The sequence below is a fragment of the Talpa occidentalis genome, unplaced genomic scaffold (genome assembly GCF_014898055.3).
Source record: "Talpa occidentalis isolate TD23 unplaced genomic scaffold, MPIMG_talOcc4v2.1 talOcc4.14, whole genome shotgun sequence".
NCBI lineage: Eukaryota > Metazoa > Chordata > Mammalia > Eulipotyphla > Talpidae > Talpa > Talpa occidentalis.
The window spans coordinates 33,530,620-33,546,908 of record NW_023601433.1 but is presented as its reverse complement, the minus strand read 5'-3'; the positions used below and the strand labels follow the sequence as shown (position 1 = coordinate 33,546,908).

Sequence of the window (16,289 nt, the reverse complement as noted above, 5' to 3'; positions counted from 1 at the left end):
AAGGAAGACTGACCAAGAAGTTTCATCTCCTATTTCCCCAAGCCCACTGAACTGGCAGAATGTTTAAAGGATGTTAGCCCTAAAAGACAAAGAGAATAGGCAGGAGAGAATGTAGCGGGAGGAGAGAAGGGTGAGAAATATGAATGATTTAATTTTTGAATAAGAGAAATTGATGGGACAGCCTTAAGTGTCTGAACTTACCAGATACACCAAGTACACCAGCAAGAAGCAAGCCAGTTTGTACCTAATACCTCCGTTACATGCAGGACTTAATTGAGGAACACATATCTAGAGCAGCTGCACCCCTATGTCCTTTCCATGCTAGTTTTGCAGCCTTCACAGAATTGTATTCTCTGGAGGTATTGACATATACCTGCGAATCCCAGGTACTGTAGGAAAAGCTGAGGTGGAAAGTAAAAATGTTCAGTCCTCACTTATCTTTCAAGAATCTCAGTAGATACATGAAGACACAAGCTGTGCAAATGTGTTTATTTCTGTACAAATCTATCTATGAAAAAGTTTAATTTATAAATTAGGGAAGTAAGAGATTAAAAACAATAATTAATAAAACAGAACAAATATGATACTATAATGGAAGTTATATGAATATTGTGTCTCTTTTTCAAATTATGTTATTATACCTAATGTTGTTTGACTTCAGGTAACTAGAACAATGAAAACTAAAAATGTGGAAAATGGGAGTATATGAGCCTATATTACTGAGCTCTAGGATGTATGTCCTATTTTCTCATTCCGATGACACTTCTGAACTGGTAATAGCTTAAAGCAATAATAGTCTGAATGACTTTCCCATACTGACTCTTTCCATCCAAAAGGGATTTGGAAGTATAAATAAATGCCATTATACAGGAACACAGGTACACACATATACCCATCTGGAGAAAGGCACTGATTCAGATTCAAGAATTCAATAAATATTTTTCTGAGCTGACCATAGTCCAGCAACTGCAGAAACAAGGATGCCAGCAAGTGAGAGTTTCCAAAACTACTTCTCTTTCTGAATGTAGAGAACAAATGATGGAACTTCAAATCTCTTTACTTGTAAATTCCCAGTTGTCTTAAATTTCAAAAATTCTGAGTTTACATAATTCAGTGGTAACTTAAAATGTGTGTATCATTTCCTGCCTAAAAATTTTTGCTAATAATGTTCATCTTAATACTTTTTTAATTTTTAAATGATCTCAAATAAAGTTTTATTTATTATTTTGTATTTTAATTTTTATTGGTTATTTTATGTTCTTACATCTTTGCTAATTTTTGGACAGTATTTGATTTCTCCTCTCCAGTGTAGTTCCCATAGTTATCCCATCACAATGGCACACTTGCTCAGTCACCATAGTCCCTTATACTCTTCCATCCCCTGCTCACACTCCTCTCCCTCCTTCTCCCCTGCTGTGTGCCTATGATCTATGGTCAGCTTGCAAGTTTTGTCTTTTCTTTTTTCCCTGTCATTTTCTTTGGTTTCTCTATATTCTGCGTATAAGTGAAATCACTAATCTTGTTTCTCTTGACTTTTTTCACTTAGCATAATCCTGTCCAGCTCCATCCACATTGTTGCAAATGGCAGGAGTTTATCTTTTTTGATTGCTGAGTAGTATTCCATTGTGTGTGTGTGTGTGTGTGTGTGTGTGTGTGTGTGTGTGTGTGTGTAGGAATCACTGGATTATATGATAGGTTCATTTTTAGTGTTTTGATGAACCTCCACACAGTTTTCGATAGTGGCTAGACAAGTTTGCATTCAACCAGCGGAAGAAAGATCTTTTTCACCACATCCACACCAGTATTTGTTCTTTGTTTTTGTGGGTTGTTTCAGTTCTGTGTCGATCTTTATTGTCAGTCCTTTGTTAGTAGAATGGTGAGCAAATATTTTCTCCCATTTCAGAAGTGTGTCTCTTCATTTTGAATGTTGTCTCTTTGCCATACAGAAGATTTTTAGTTTGATGTAGCTCCAGCTGTGTATATTCTCCTTTGCTTTCCTTGCTGCTGGACCTGACTCCTCAAAGATGTTTCTTAAGTTTATGTCATGTAGTGTTTTTCTTCTATACATTTTATGGTTTCCAGTCTTACATCCAAATCTTTTATCTATTTTTAGTTGATTTTTGTATATGGAGTAAAATAGTCTATTTTCATTCTTTTTCATGTAGCAGTTCTAGTTATCCCAGCACCTTATTAAAGAAACTTTCCATATTCCAGTGTATATCCTTTGTTCCTTTGTCATAGATTAGTTTAGCATGTCTGTGTGGTTTTATTTCTGGCATTTCAATTTGATTCCATTGGTTTGTCTGATTTTGTCCAGAACCATGCTGTTTTATCATCATGTATAGTTTGAAGTCTATGAGGGTAATACATCCATTCTTCCTCTTTTTAGTCAGGAGTGCTTTGGCTATTTTGGGTTTCTGTGACTCCATATGAACTTCAGCAATATTGGTTTAATTTCTGTGAAGAAAGTCATTCAGATTTTCATTTCTTTGAAGAAACTTATTGAGATTTTCATTTCTTTGAAGAAAGTTATTGAAATTACATTGAATCTGTAAATTTCTTTGGGTAGGGTGGTCATTTTTAAATTTAATTCTTACAGTCCATGAGCAGGGAGTGTCTTCCCATATTTTTGTGTGTTTTTCTATTTATTTTACCAAAATGTTACAATTTTCCTTCTATAGGTCTTTCACCTCATTAGTTAGGTTTATTTCAAGGTGCTTCATTTTATTTTTGGTACAATTTTAAATGGGATTTTAAAAAATTTCTTCCTGTTCAGACTAATTGTTCTGATTTTTGTGTATTGATTATATAACCTGCTACTTGATTGCACTGGCTTACTGTTTTTATTATTTTTTCTGTTGAGATTTTTGGGGAACTCTATATTTATTATCATATGTGCAAATAGTGATAGCATTGTTTCTTCTTTCCCAATTTAGATTCCTTTTATGTCTTTCTCCTGCCTAATTGCTCTAGCAAGGACCTCCATTATTATTTTAAAAAACAGTAGTGAGAGTGAACATCATTGTCTTATTTGCTATCTTAATAGAAAGGATTTCAGTTTTTCACCATTGAGAATGTGGTTAGCTATAGGTTTGTAATATTCATGGTTTTTATTTTGTTAACATTTGTTCCTTTTACACCAAAATTTTCAAGGGCCTTTATCACAAGTGGATGTTGACCTTTGTCAAATTCTTTAACATCAGGTGATGATCATATGGTTTTGATCTTTTTGTTGATGTGGTGAATTATATTAGTTGATTCTTGGATGTTGTACCATCCTTGTATTGCTGGAATAAATCCCACTTCATTATTGTATGTACTCCTTTTGATACATTTTCAGAGTCTGTTAACTAAGATATTGAGAATTTTAGCGCCAGTGCTCATTATGGCTGTTGATCTATGGTTTTCTTGTGTTGTCTTTGGTTAAAACCAAAGAAAATGTGATGTATTTGATAGTACTCCCTCTTTCTCAGATTTATGAAGAGTTTTAGCAGGATAGGCTTTTGTTCATCTTTGAATGTTTGGTACAACACAATTTTATATCATCTTGTTTTTAGCTTTTGATTTCTGAGAGGGTTTTGATTACTGTTTCAATTACCTTGCTTGTAATTGATTTGTTCAAGTTTTCTATTTCTTTGTTCAGTCTTGGTTGGTTGTATGATTCTGAGAATTTGTCCATATCATCTAGGTTATTGAATTTGCTTGTCTATAAATGTTTATAGTATTCTCTAATTATCCTCTGAATTTCTGCTTTGTCATAATGTCCCCTCTTTCCTTTATGATTCTATTTATTTTTGTTTTCTTGCTCTTTTTCTTTGTGAGCCTGGATAAGTTTTGCCTGTTTTCTTCTCCAAAGAATCAGCTTTTGGTTTCATTGATTTTTTTGGACTGTCTTTTTTATTTTTATTTTATTTATAAATGCTTTAATTATTATTATTTCTTTTCTTCTGCTGGCTGTTTTGTTGTTGTTGTGCTTTTTCTAGTTCCTCAAGATGCGAGATAAAGTTGTTCCTTTCTGTGTTTGTATTTCTATATATTTCCCTCTTAATATTGCTTTTGCTGTGTCCCATCTGTTCTGGGAAATCATCTCCTTCTTGTCATTTGTCTCAATGTATTTTTTTTTTAATTTTTTTGTTTAATTCTTCATTAACTCAGTGATCTTTCAGTAACATATTGTTCAGTTTCCATGTATTGGGGAATCTCCTTGCTTTCCTTTTGTGATTGATTTCTAATTTGATATCTTTATATTCAGAAAAGATATTTGATATGATTTCAAACTTCATGTACTTGTTGATATTTGTCTTGTGACGCAGTATGTGGTTGATCCTAGAGAATGTTCCACATGCACTTAAGAAAAATATGTTTAAGCTTTTGGGGGGTTTGGTGTCCTGAAAATATCGGTTAGGCCTATGTGGCCTAGATCTGGACCATTTGCATTTTTCTTTGTCCTCATTGTTTGCTTTCAGGGTTGTTCTAGGCATGGGTCCACTGGACTGAGAGGGCTACTGTGCAGGGCCTCCTGCAGTTCCCAGCAGGGCATGGGTGGTGCTGCTGGGTGTCTGGGAAGCTGAGGCTGGTGGGCAGAACCTCTTGCATTTCCCAGCACAACATGGGTATTCCTGATGGATGTTTGGGCTGCCTGGGCCAGTGGGTCAGGCCTACTGTGGCTCCCACTTAGGTGAGAATCAACTGGAGTGCTGGTTTAAGGGAGCCTAATATTTTTTTAAATCAGTGCATCATACATTGAAGACCATCCTCTTTTTAGCTTTTTTTTTTTTTTTTTTAATGTAGTGCTCCATTGCTATGTCATTACTTTTTGTCTATGAGTTCCTTAAGATCAGGACTAGATATCATCTATTTCCATAATCCTACAGGAATAGATCTCTCTCTCTTGCATTCAATAATCTCTAAGCAGCAGCATAATGGCATAGTCAACTCCTTTCTTGATACATTGAGTGTTTTTGTTTTTGTTTTTAATTTTTTGATGCTTTGACATCCTTTGAGTTTTGCTGACCTAGCAGATGGTTCTAACTCCAGTTCCAGTTCCTAGAAGTAGTAAAGCACTGATCTGGTCTGCACACGCACCACTGTTTTGCAAGCCAACCAGTCCAAAAGTCATACCCCAAATTATCTCTCCTATCTGGCTGTCACAGAAGGCATATACTCCAGTATTGCTGTCTCCTATCATCAGTTATCTCAGTCACCCCAAGACCAGGTAGGAGGAAAGTTGGGACAGCCCTATTTCTCAGAGTTCCCTGAAATTAATAAATGTACACAATTCTAAATCTGCTCCCTCTGTCTTGATTTGCCTATCCCATGAAAATCACAATGAGACTGTTGCCCATGCTTCCTTCTTGCTCTCACTGCCTCCTGACTGAGCCTGGTGCTTTTCTTTAAGGTGCTGTATGACATACTATTTCTTCTGCTGTAGAGAATTATGAGCCAAAATATTCTTCCTTCACAGCAGCCATCTTGATGTCTTCTTGTCTTTTCATACCTTTTTTTTTTTTTTAAGATTTATTTATTTATACAAGCACTGGGTACAGTCAGAAGCGCGGGAGGGTGAGAGAATTCACCAGAGCCAGAGTGGGGAACGGAACAGGCAGAAGGACCGAAATACACTGCTGAGGGGAGCAGCAGGTGGCAGGAGAGGTCTGCGCGCCATGTGGGACCCTCCTCTGGTGGCCGGGGAGCAGCCAGAGATTGAACCGGCGTTGCAGAGGCTGTGGGCAGCTTCTCAACCCAGAGCTCAAATGCTGTGCCACCGGGGAGGCCCTCTTTTCATACCTTCTTAAAACAAATCCCAGGTACATTTTATTTACTTTCTTTTTTATTTTTTAATATTTTTTATTTTATTTTATACATTTTTACATCATTTTTCATTTTTGACAATGTATGTATTTTCATCTTGGTTATAGTCCCCATACAGGTACATTTTAAAATGCTTGACTTGCCTGATGTCCATATATTTGGTTGGTAGGAAACAAATCTAAATATATTCATGGAATATTCGTTTCACAGAGAGCAAAAGCAACATCAGCATTGTGTCAGCTCTTGTGACCCCTGTTCCCAAAGGACAACACTAAAGTGGAGGGTTCAGATGACACATGACAAAGATGGTATGTCACTCTGTATTGAGAAGTCAACTGCATACTGCAACTAAGTGGTTTTGTAGTCTATGGTTATGCACAGGAAAGAACAAAGTGCAAAATTCCTTACCTCACTGGAACCAGGGAGTTGGATGGGAAAAAAGCTCATAGCAATCTTCTGTAAGATGGAAAGCCTCCAATAGGCTATGTGACAGTTGTAGTGCCAGGAAGGGACAGTGCAGTTTCTCTATGATCCGAGCAGGGGGCAGTGGGGAGAAGGGGGTTAGGAGGCTGGCAGGTCTCCCAGCCCCTGGGGAATCTTCAATCTTCACTGGGCTCTCCAGTGTTTCCTCGTGGCCTCTGCTTCTCTGCTCGTTTTCTTCCTGCTACTCTTCTCTTCTGTTCTCCTTCTGGTAGTTCTGCTGCACTCCGCCCTACTCCACACCATGCCACTCCACACCACACCATCCTCTGCCAACCTGGCTTTATATGCCCAGTCTCTTGGCTGAGGTGCACCCACCAATGCATGCCCACACCCTACTCCAGGTGTCTGCCATCAGGCATGCATTTAATCTAACGGTGGGAGGGCAGAATTACCTGATACTTTTTACTTACCCTACATCAGTTCACCATCCTGCTGTGTTTCAGGAAGGATAACAGAGTGTTCTGAGTAGACAGGCTCAGAATGCAGTTTATGAGTGTTAGATGCAAGGTCTATGTGGAGACATGGACACTGCACACTCTGGCAGAGTCTTCCTCCTCCATTTATTATTTCTTAAGGGTCTTCTGGGGATTTCTAGTACTATTATATTTTAATGAATTGTTTAGTTTTTACCTCCAACAAACTTAAACCGTCACATGTATTTGGCATTTATCAGATGTTTTCAAAATGTATTTACCAGTTAGATTACTAGATTGTGTTTTTTTTTACTGTTGATTTATTATTTTTTGCATTTGTGTAGAAATAGCGTATATAGAAATTTATGTAGTTTTACTATTTACATACTGTAAAGGGCTGGACAGGACACAGTGCAGGTTTTCTGATCCAGCAGACCGGGTGAAGGAGGAGTCAGAATCTTCATTGCCTTTGCAGGTTTTTATTGGGATTACCAGGTACACGGCAAGCAGGGGTGCTGGGGGTCTTCACTTTGGGCTCCCCGGCCTTCTCTCAGCTTCTGCTTCTCTTGCTTCTCTTTCGGCTTCTACTGGCGTCCCCGTGACGCCGCCCTTAAAAGCACAGTCTTAGCCCAGGTGAATCCCATCTACCTATGCCCACACCCTACTCCAGGTGCCCGCCATCAGGCATGCATTCAGGACCACAGGGTTCTGTCATCTATCCTGATGGCGGGAGGGCAGAAAAGCCTGACATTTTTCCTCACCCTACACATACTTATATTATAAAATTCTTAGTAAAATTATAACTTAAATTTAGTACCTCAGGACTAACAACAGTTTTTACACATTTTATTTGAACCTGTCAGCAATGCTGTAATTTAACCAGAGCTGATTCTATTACCATTTTATAGCTACATAACTGAAATCAGCGAGAAAATATGTCTTCATCAAAATCACAATGCTTGTCGAACGAAATAACACTTATGCTCAGGCCTGGGATGTTTTTACTTAGTTATAATGATCTTTGATCTCATGTATGTTTTCTAAGACATTGTTATGGCCTGAATCATGATCCCTCAAACTCATATGTTGAAATTCTAATCACTAGTACTTCAAAATGTTACTATATTTTAGAATAGGGCATTTAAAATGTTTAAGTTAAAATAAAGCCTCTATGGTAAGTCCTAAAATGTCCTTTTAAGAAGAGGAGATTAGGACACACAGAGAAACACCAAGTGTCATGCAGCATGAGAAAGAACATGAGTAGACAGGTAGGTAGCAGTTTGCCAGCCAAAGAGAGAGATGAAGAAGAAACCACACTTGCCCATACCTTTATTTTGGATTTTCCTCTCACAGAATTGCAAGAAAATAAACTCCTATCATTTAAGGCTTCCATTCCATGATATTTTGTTATGACAGCCTTAGTAAATTAATACACACACAAATAGAAACTGAGGAATTTATTAATTAATCATGCTCTGTATTTTCCTTAGACTAATCCTGACTTCTATTCAGGACCAGTCCTTATCAGAAAACATTGAATAGCTTCAAAATGAAAGGTAAATGTATATCTTTTTTTGTGTTTGTGAGGAGTTTCAAAATATCTGGCAGAGCTGCTACTTCTGAAAAACACCCTGAGATGTACAGTGCAAAAATCACCTATTTAGAAAGGGAGATCAAAAACTAAAATTGCAGAGTATGTTCCGGTGGCTAAAAACTAAAATTGCAGAGTATGTTCCTGTGGCTATAAACTATAGCGGAATATCTACAGAAATAGGACAAAAGTTAAAGTAGTCATGAATTTTTTTTAATAAAAAAATGCCACCCACTGGGCCTCCCCAGTGGCACAAGGGGTTAAGCACAGCACTGTGAAGCTATCCACAGCCTCTGCAGTTTGATCCCTGGCTGCCAGGGAGCTACCCACATGGCGCAGCAGACCTCTCCTGCCTTGCCCACTGCTCCCCTCAGCAGTGTATTTCAGTCAATCTGCCTGTTCTGTTCCCCACTCTGTCTCTAGTGAATCCTCTCACCACCACCCCACCCCCACATCTCTGACCTGTACCCTAGTTCTTGTATGCATAAATAAATCTTTATTTTTTTTTTTTTTTTTTAAAGAAGCCAGTATTTATTTTTTTTTTTATTTTTTATTTATTTATTTTTTTTTTGATAGAGGCATGCTTTATTTATTTGTTTGCTGGTTTGTTTGTTTGTTTTGTTTATACATGCACTGGGTACAGTCAGAAGCGCGGGAGGGTGAGAGAATTCACCAGAGCCAGAGTGGGGAGCAGAGCAGACAGAAGGACCGAAGTACACTGCTGAGGGGAGCAGCGGGCGGCAGGAGAGGTCTGCGCGCCATGTGGGACCCTCCTCCAGTGGCCGGGGAGCAGCCGGGGATCGAACCGGCACCGCAGAGGCCGCGGGCAGCTTCGCAACCCAGCGCTCAACCGCTGCGCCACCGGGGAGGCCCATAAATAAATCTTTAATAGTAATACCAGGGCCTCCCCGGTGGCGCAGCGGTTGAGCGCTAGGTTGCGAAGCTGCCCGCGGCCTCTGCGGTGCCGGTTCGATCCCCGGCTGCTCCCCGGCCACCAGAGGAGGGTCCCACATGGCGCGCAGACCTCTCCTGCCACACGCTGCTCCCCTCAGCAGTGTACTTCGGTCCTTCTGCCTGCTCTGCTCCCCGCTCTGGCTCTGGTGAATTCTCTCACCCTCCCGCGCTTCTGACTGTACCCAGTGCATGTATAAACAAAACAAACAAACAAATAAATAAATAAATAAAACATGCCTCTATTAAAAAAAAAAAAATTAAAAAAAATAACAAAAAACAATTAATAGTAATACCAGAAAAATGGGGCAGATCAAGCTTTTGTGATTCAGTTTTCACAGAATGTGTACACATAATGAAAGCACAATTACCTTATTAACTTTTAGATAAAAAAATGTTCATTTATTATCCTCTTATTTCACTGAGTTGTTCAGATAATGAATTCTCCCCTATTTTCTAAATGGGGGAGAACTCATATTGCATTCATCCCCTAGCTACCCAAATGTGATCTTTTGTTAGGACGTTCTTAGTATATTTTTATGTAGTAGTTTGCCTACCTCTGGTTTTGCTCCTGTGCCTGCCTTCCCAAGGGGCAGCTGAACCAACAATTGATGATCCTCTTTTGCAGGCTCCATTTGGCCCTAATCAAGATCTGAAGAGACATGGCTGTGTGAAAAACATTTTCCCTCTTTGGGAAAGCATTTCGTGAGGTGATCTTTCAGTCAAGGTGAACTTAAAAAGCAGTTTTGCAATGAGGCTGAAATATAGTTGGTTAAGTCAGTTTGCCTGCTAACAAAACATAAATTGATTTTGTGTAGCCTACTCTAATGACTTCTTTGCTGGAAAGAAGTCATTATTTTCCCTCAAGATGTGGAGAATTCTACAGTTTTATTTCAATTATTAGGCTGCCTGGAATACAATTGCAAATTATAAATGAGCTACTAGTGAATTTATCTTTCATAAAAGTGGCCAATTTGCCTAGTTCTGTTGAGCTTTCTTTGGCAATTCACTTTTACAGATGATACAGTGTGCTTTTTCATACTTTCCCCAAGATCTGTCTACCTATTCTCCTTGCTTTGGGGTCAGGGAACAGATGTGCTGATAATTTTATTGTAAGCAGGAAGTGTTGTCCATTTTTGGCTGTCCTTGTATAATGGTAGACAGATGTTTTGTCATCTGAGCCTCTTTGACACCTGCCTAACTTGTGTGTCATTCAGCAGAGTCTTAGTGTATGACCAAATATACATATGTATACATGTATATATGCATGATAAAACTATCATACATGCATATTTATATCCTATACATATATACATGTGTAAATATAGTAAATGCAAAACATTAATGATATATAAATGCCTCAATATAGTTACTATTTGCTTTATTTTCTGTCATTTACTTTTGTTTTAATGAATTTGTTCCACATAGCTTGCTCATATCAAGACTGATCAGCACATTTTCAAATGTGCTGAGAAACACAGTTTTTTATGCATTTCATGCATTATATGTATTCTCCAAGAACTCTTCAGCCATACCCTCATGGATGGTTTAATATCTCAGTGGTACAAAAGTCACATATGAAAATTGAATTAATGAGAAAAGTGCTGTTCTACCCCCTCTTCCTCAAAGAAATCTGATTCCATTGTGTAATTTCTTCACTTAACTAGGATTGTCATCAATGCAGTGTTTTATTTTTCTCTTGTTGACATATAGGGGAATGCCGTGCAATCACCCCAGGCCGGGTAGGTTTATTAGGGGGAAAGGATGTCCTGAGCAAACTCCATACAGGCAAGACACTGGGAACTACAAATCACAGGATGCCCAAAGGGAGGTTATGAGGACCTGAGGGCAGAGTTAAGCAGCCATTTTCTCTGTTTTTAAATAAAAACCAGCCATGTTAGTGGGGTCTGGGGGCACTTGGCTAGTGCTCTTGGCCAGGCAGTTTGGGTCTTGGCAGATCATTTGGGATTCCAGGTCAGCAGAATGGACACAGAACGCATTTAAGAATTTATCTCCCTCTTTTCTCCCTGGGTTGTACATTTCCTCATTTCCCTTCCCTTTGTTAACCTTTTGTGTGTGCCTGCAGTGTGAGTCCCTTGTAAGCTTGCTGGTAAGGACCCACAGTCAGGCAACCTGTTTTAGAGCAGGGTTGCCCTATAACAGGTTCACTGTCGGTTCTCACAGGTGAAAAGAGAATTTGGAACCTTTAGTTGATTTCACAGTCTTTCAATGCTGCAGCGGGACTATACATAGTAGGTGCATAGGTACATAGGTAGGCAGGCAGAGCAGCAGAGATTCCAGCAGACAGAGATTCCAGCAGACAGAGCAGCAGAGATTCCAGCTCTGAGAGAGGCAGAGCAAAAACTCCTCTGCCCAGCCCCATTTCCACTGTGAAGCGCCCATAGCCACACAACTGCTACGTTGTTGCAAATGCAAGGCCCATCTGTTGTTTGCTAGATGTCCCAATGATTGAAAACATAGCATATCACTGGTATGAGGTGTCTGCAGTGTGGAAGGCAAAAATTAGCCTGACTTTAACTCATTTTCCTTACAGAGAGATAATTGTATTGGCAAATTTTACCTATCTTAAGTATTTGAATACCTTTGTAGAATTGTTAGGGGAAAGGATGTCCTGAGCAAATGCCATACAGGCTTTCTGGACTCCATCAAGACACTGGGAACTACAAATCCCGTGATCACCAAAGGGAAGGTTGTGAGGACCTGAGGACAGAGTTAAGCAACTAGGTTCTCGTTTTTGAGTATTTAACTGGCCATGCGGCTGGGGGTCGCCATCTTGGCCACAAGGCATACTCAGTTTTTCACCAGCTAGGTGGGTCATTGGGATTCCACGTCAGTGGAATGGGTAGGATGCATTTGCAAACTTATCTCCCTCTTTTTCTCCCTGAGTTATTCATTCCCCCATTTCCCCTTCCCTTGTAAATAAACCTTTTATCAACTTTTTGTGTATGTCTGCAGTTTAGCATTCATAAGTCCCCTTTAAGCATGTGCGTGAGGACCCACAGTCAGACAACCTGTTTTATATCGGAGTTGCTCTGTAACAGTATCTGACATTATTTCAAGGTACCCACTACTATGTGGCAATGTTTTTATAAATGAGACATAGTTCAAAACTGCATCTCAGGACAAATATAAATATTTTTATATTTAAATATTTATTTTATCATATACATGATATATGGGTAAACCCAAAGCAAAAAGTATCTTCTACAGTCAGAAAATTTATCTATACACTGAATTAATATAGTAAATACTCTGTTAGTTTGTTTTGTTTGTTTTTATCAGTGTCACTCTTTGTTGGCTGCTAGGGAGCTTGTGGTCAACAATAGAAATATTCTCCAATTATTGTCAATTGTGCTCAATTCTATATTATTGATTTTTCAAAAACCTCAACATCAGACTTTATATTTATGATCACATCTTGTAGTGACAAGACGGGCCACTGAGCAGGTTTCTGTGATCCAGCAGACGGGTAAAGGAGAGTCTTGGAGCCCTCGGTGGCTTTCTCAGGCTTTTACTGAGCTGTTAATATAGAGCTGCAACCAGGTACACACAGGCAGGAGTGCCTGGGGACCAGGAGGCTGGGGAGCCAGGAGGCCGATAGGCCTCCTAGCCCCTGGCAAGTCTTCACTCTGGGCTTCTCTAGCTTTCTCTATCTTGCTTCTTCTCTGGGTGTCTCTATCTCAATACTCCTCCCATGGCCCACAAAAGTAAACAAGACAGTTTGCAACAACATAACAACTGTGGGTGCCCCATCAGGCAGGGCAATCCTAATGGTGGGAGGGCAGAAAAGCCTGAAAACCATTTACCCTATTGTAAAGGGCAGAACTGGGCACAGTGCAGATTTTCTGATCCCATGCAGATCGGGTAAAGGAGGAGTCAGAGTCCTCAGTAGTTTTGCAGGTTTTTTATTGGGGTTCACCAGGCAAATGGCAGGCAGGGGTGCTGGCTGGGGGGCTGGGAGGCTGGTAGGCCTCCCAGCCCCCAGCAAGTCTTCACTCTATCTGGGCTCTCTAGCGTTCGTTTTGCTGCTTCTCGGCTTTTCTTTCGGCTTCTGCTTCGGCTTCTACTGCTGCTACCGGTGCTGCTGGCGTCCCCCCGTGACGCCACCCTTAAAAAGCACAGTCTTAGCTCAGCTGAATCCCATCTACCTATGCCCACACCCTATTCCAGGTACCCGCCATCAGGCATGCATTCAGCACAAGGATCCATCATCTATCCTGATGACGGAAGGGCAGAAAAGCCTGACATTTTCTTTACCCTACAGTCCACCCCCTCAGGGTTTTCTGCCATACAGTCTATACATATATATACAATTTTCTAAGCAAACAAACAATGCAGCCATGGCCCACAAAAGCAAATACATCAAATATAACAAAATACAATATAACAAAATACAACAGAACACAAATAAGTCCAGGCAGGGCACCAACCAAGTGCAAAAGACAATTATTGGTACCAGCAGATGAGCCACCAAATCTGCTGCCGAAGGCACTGCTCATATGAGGGAGGGGAATCACTCACGGCATCTACTATATCACACCAGGAGCCGTCAGGCTTCCTGGCCTTCTCTGGCTCAAGCCACACACAGCATCCACCCCCAGGATGCACTAGCTCTGGGATTGGCAATTTTATTCTGTTGGGGGTAATCGCCCACCCTCAGGGTTTCTGTCTGCAGTCGCTCTAACACTCGGCCTTCACAGCAATGCGACTCACAGACCCCTGCACTCAAGCCAACCCACTGCACAAGCACATGGGTCGGGGATCCAAACTCTGCATTAGGCTTGGGCTCCACCCCAAGCCACATTCCCCACCCGTCCCCCAAGGACAGGGTCCTCAGCTCCTCACCCTCACTCAAGAATGAGCAGGGCATCACCCACAGGTGATTTTACGAGACTCACAGGTCTTCAGCATACCCAGGCTGCTTAACAGCCACTTAGGGCTTCTCAACTTAGCATCAGTACCAGCTTTTGCCTTCTCAGTTGGCTTTTCTCCTCCACCTGGCTGCTGGGCATGCACAGGCTGCTTTTGGCCATCTAGGCCCACTGGCCACCCCTAGATTCCCATCTCCTGGGGTTTACAAACAAAACTGTTCCACCCCCAGGGTCCCAAAACATATCAACCTGCATGTCCTCCGCCTTTGGCGGGACCGTCAGTCCATCAGTCCAAGTCCATTGGCCTCTCCCTGCTTCAGCAATGGCCTGCTGCCTCAGGGGTCATTGGCTGGTCCTTTCCGGTGTCATTGGCTGGTCCTTTCCGGTGTCGTTGGCTGGTCCTTTCCGGTGTCGTTTCCTGGTCCTCTCGGACGTCTCCTCCATGTGAGGTCTCGTCCCACAGCTCCGAACCGTATCCACCTTCTGTGCCGCCATGGTGCACAGGCAAACAGTCTGTTCTCCTTAGTCCCTCCAGGTCTTCGGAGGGCTCCAATACCCGTCTGCATGGATCTTGCCGACTTACGCCAATTGTAAAGGGCAGGACAGGGCACAAGGCAGGTTTTCTGATCCCATGCAGATCGGGTAAAGGAGGAGTCAGAGTCCTCAGTAGTTTTGCAGGTTTTTTATTGGGGTTCACCAGGCAAATGGCAGGCAGGGGTGCTGGCTGGGGGGCTGGGAGGCTGGTAGGCCTCCCAGCCCCCAGCAAGTCTTCACTCTATCTGGGCTCTCTAGCGTTCGTTTTGCTGCTTCTCGGCTTTTCTTTCGGCTTCTGCTTCGGCTTCTACTGCTGCTACCGGTGCTGCTGGCGTCCCCCCGTGACGCCACCCTTAAAAAGCACAGTCTTAGCTCAGCTGAATCCCATCTACCTATGCCCACACCCTATTCCAGGTACCCGCCATCAGGCATGCATTCAGGACAAGGATCCATCATCTATCCTGATGGCGGGAGGGCAGAAAAGCCTGACATTTTCTTTACCCTACACCTATACATCTCCTTGGACTCCAACCACTAATTCTATTCTCTGTTCAGATTATATAGATTGGAACAATTATCGTTATATCTAATTTATTAGGCCAGAGACTATAGAAAACACAAAATGTTATTGTTTGGACCACAGTGATATCTGTAATTAACCTATTTGCATATCTTAGAAAAAGTTTTCATTCTGGTTTACTCACTGAATGAATGTTCACTAACTGGGTATGTAGGTGCTCAAAGTCCTAGAAAGATAGTTCTCAATGATATCCACATGATTCCTGCTTATATAACTGATTGACTGTCTATTGGGATTATGGACTGTGGCGTTAATTCAGGTACAATCCACATAATCAAATAATTTCCAGTCTAATGGGGAGAAAGATACACAATGATCTTCATAGTATGGTGAAGTGCCAGGATGGGGCACGGAGCTGGTTCTCTCTGATCCGAGCAGAACGGTAAAGGAGAGCCCTGGAGCCCTCGGTGGCTTTCTCAGGCTTTTATTGAGCTTCTACATGTAGTGCAGCAACCAGGTACACAGCAGGCAGGGGTGCTGGGGGTGGGGGCAGGAGGCTGGTGGGCCCCCAAACCCCCCGCAAATCTTCACTCTTTACTCAGGTCTCTGGTGTTCTCTCCTCTTTCTCTCTTGCTCTTTCTCCTCCTCTCTCTCCTGCCTCTGCTTCTCTTGGCTAATATATCAATACTGCAGCCATGGCCCACAGAAGTAAACAATTTAATGGAAAATAACAATGTAACAAAATGCAGGTGCATGCCCTATGGCATGTAATGCTAATGGAGGGAGGGCAGAAAAGCCTGAAAATCATTTACCCTATATATGGTGTCATAAAATTTATAATAAAAATAAAAGAAAGGCACAGCTAAGGCAAACCCTGGCACAAAATAGAGATGATTTCTTTAGCTTTAATTATTGTGGCATTCAACAGAATTGGGAAAAGTGAGATTTAGCATCACTCAACTGGCAACTTCACACAGCTAATTAGCAGTTTAGCCCTTTGGATAATTCAGACTTCCTGATGCTGAGCTATGCAAAGTAGGGCAGGTTGTGTTTCAGTCCTGGCAGGAAACATTTCTTTTCGCCAATTCACCACA

At 41.3% G+C, this 16,289-nt stretch overlaps 1 protein-coding gene across 7 annotated transcripts in view; it reads left to right on the top strand.

Moving 5' to 3' along the window:
- Positions 1–16,289, top strand: part of RGS7 (regulator of G protein signaling 7) — a 502,597-nt gene that overhangs the window by 291,178 nt on the left and 195,130 nt on the right. The window contains exons 2-3 of one of the 7 annotated variants that reach the window (XM_037510277.2): positions 8,198–8,263; positions 9,878–9,976. The exons of 5 other annotated variants lie outside the window; for them this stretch is intronic. Coding sequence is in view for 1 of the 2 variants with exons in the window: in XM_054694914.1 (XP_054550889.1) it covers positions 8,257–8,263 (7 nt within the window). In the remaining variant the exon portion in view is untranslated. The remainder of the gene's footprint in view (positions 1–8,197; positions 8,264–9,877; positions 9,977–16,289) is intronic. One more of the 7 variants, XM_054694914.1, reaches the window with a different exon arrangement.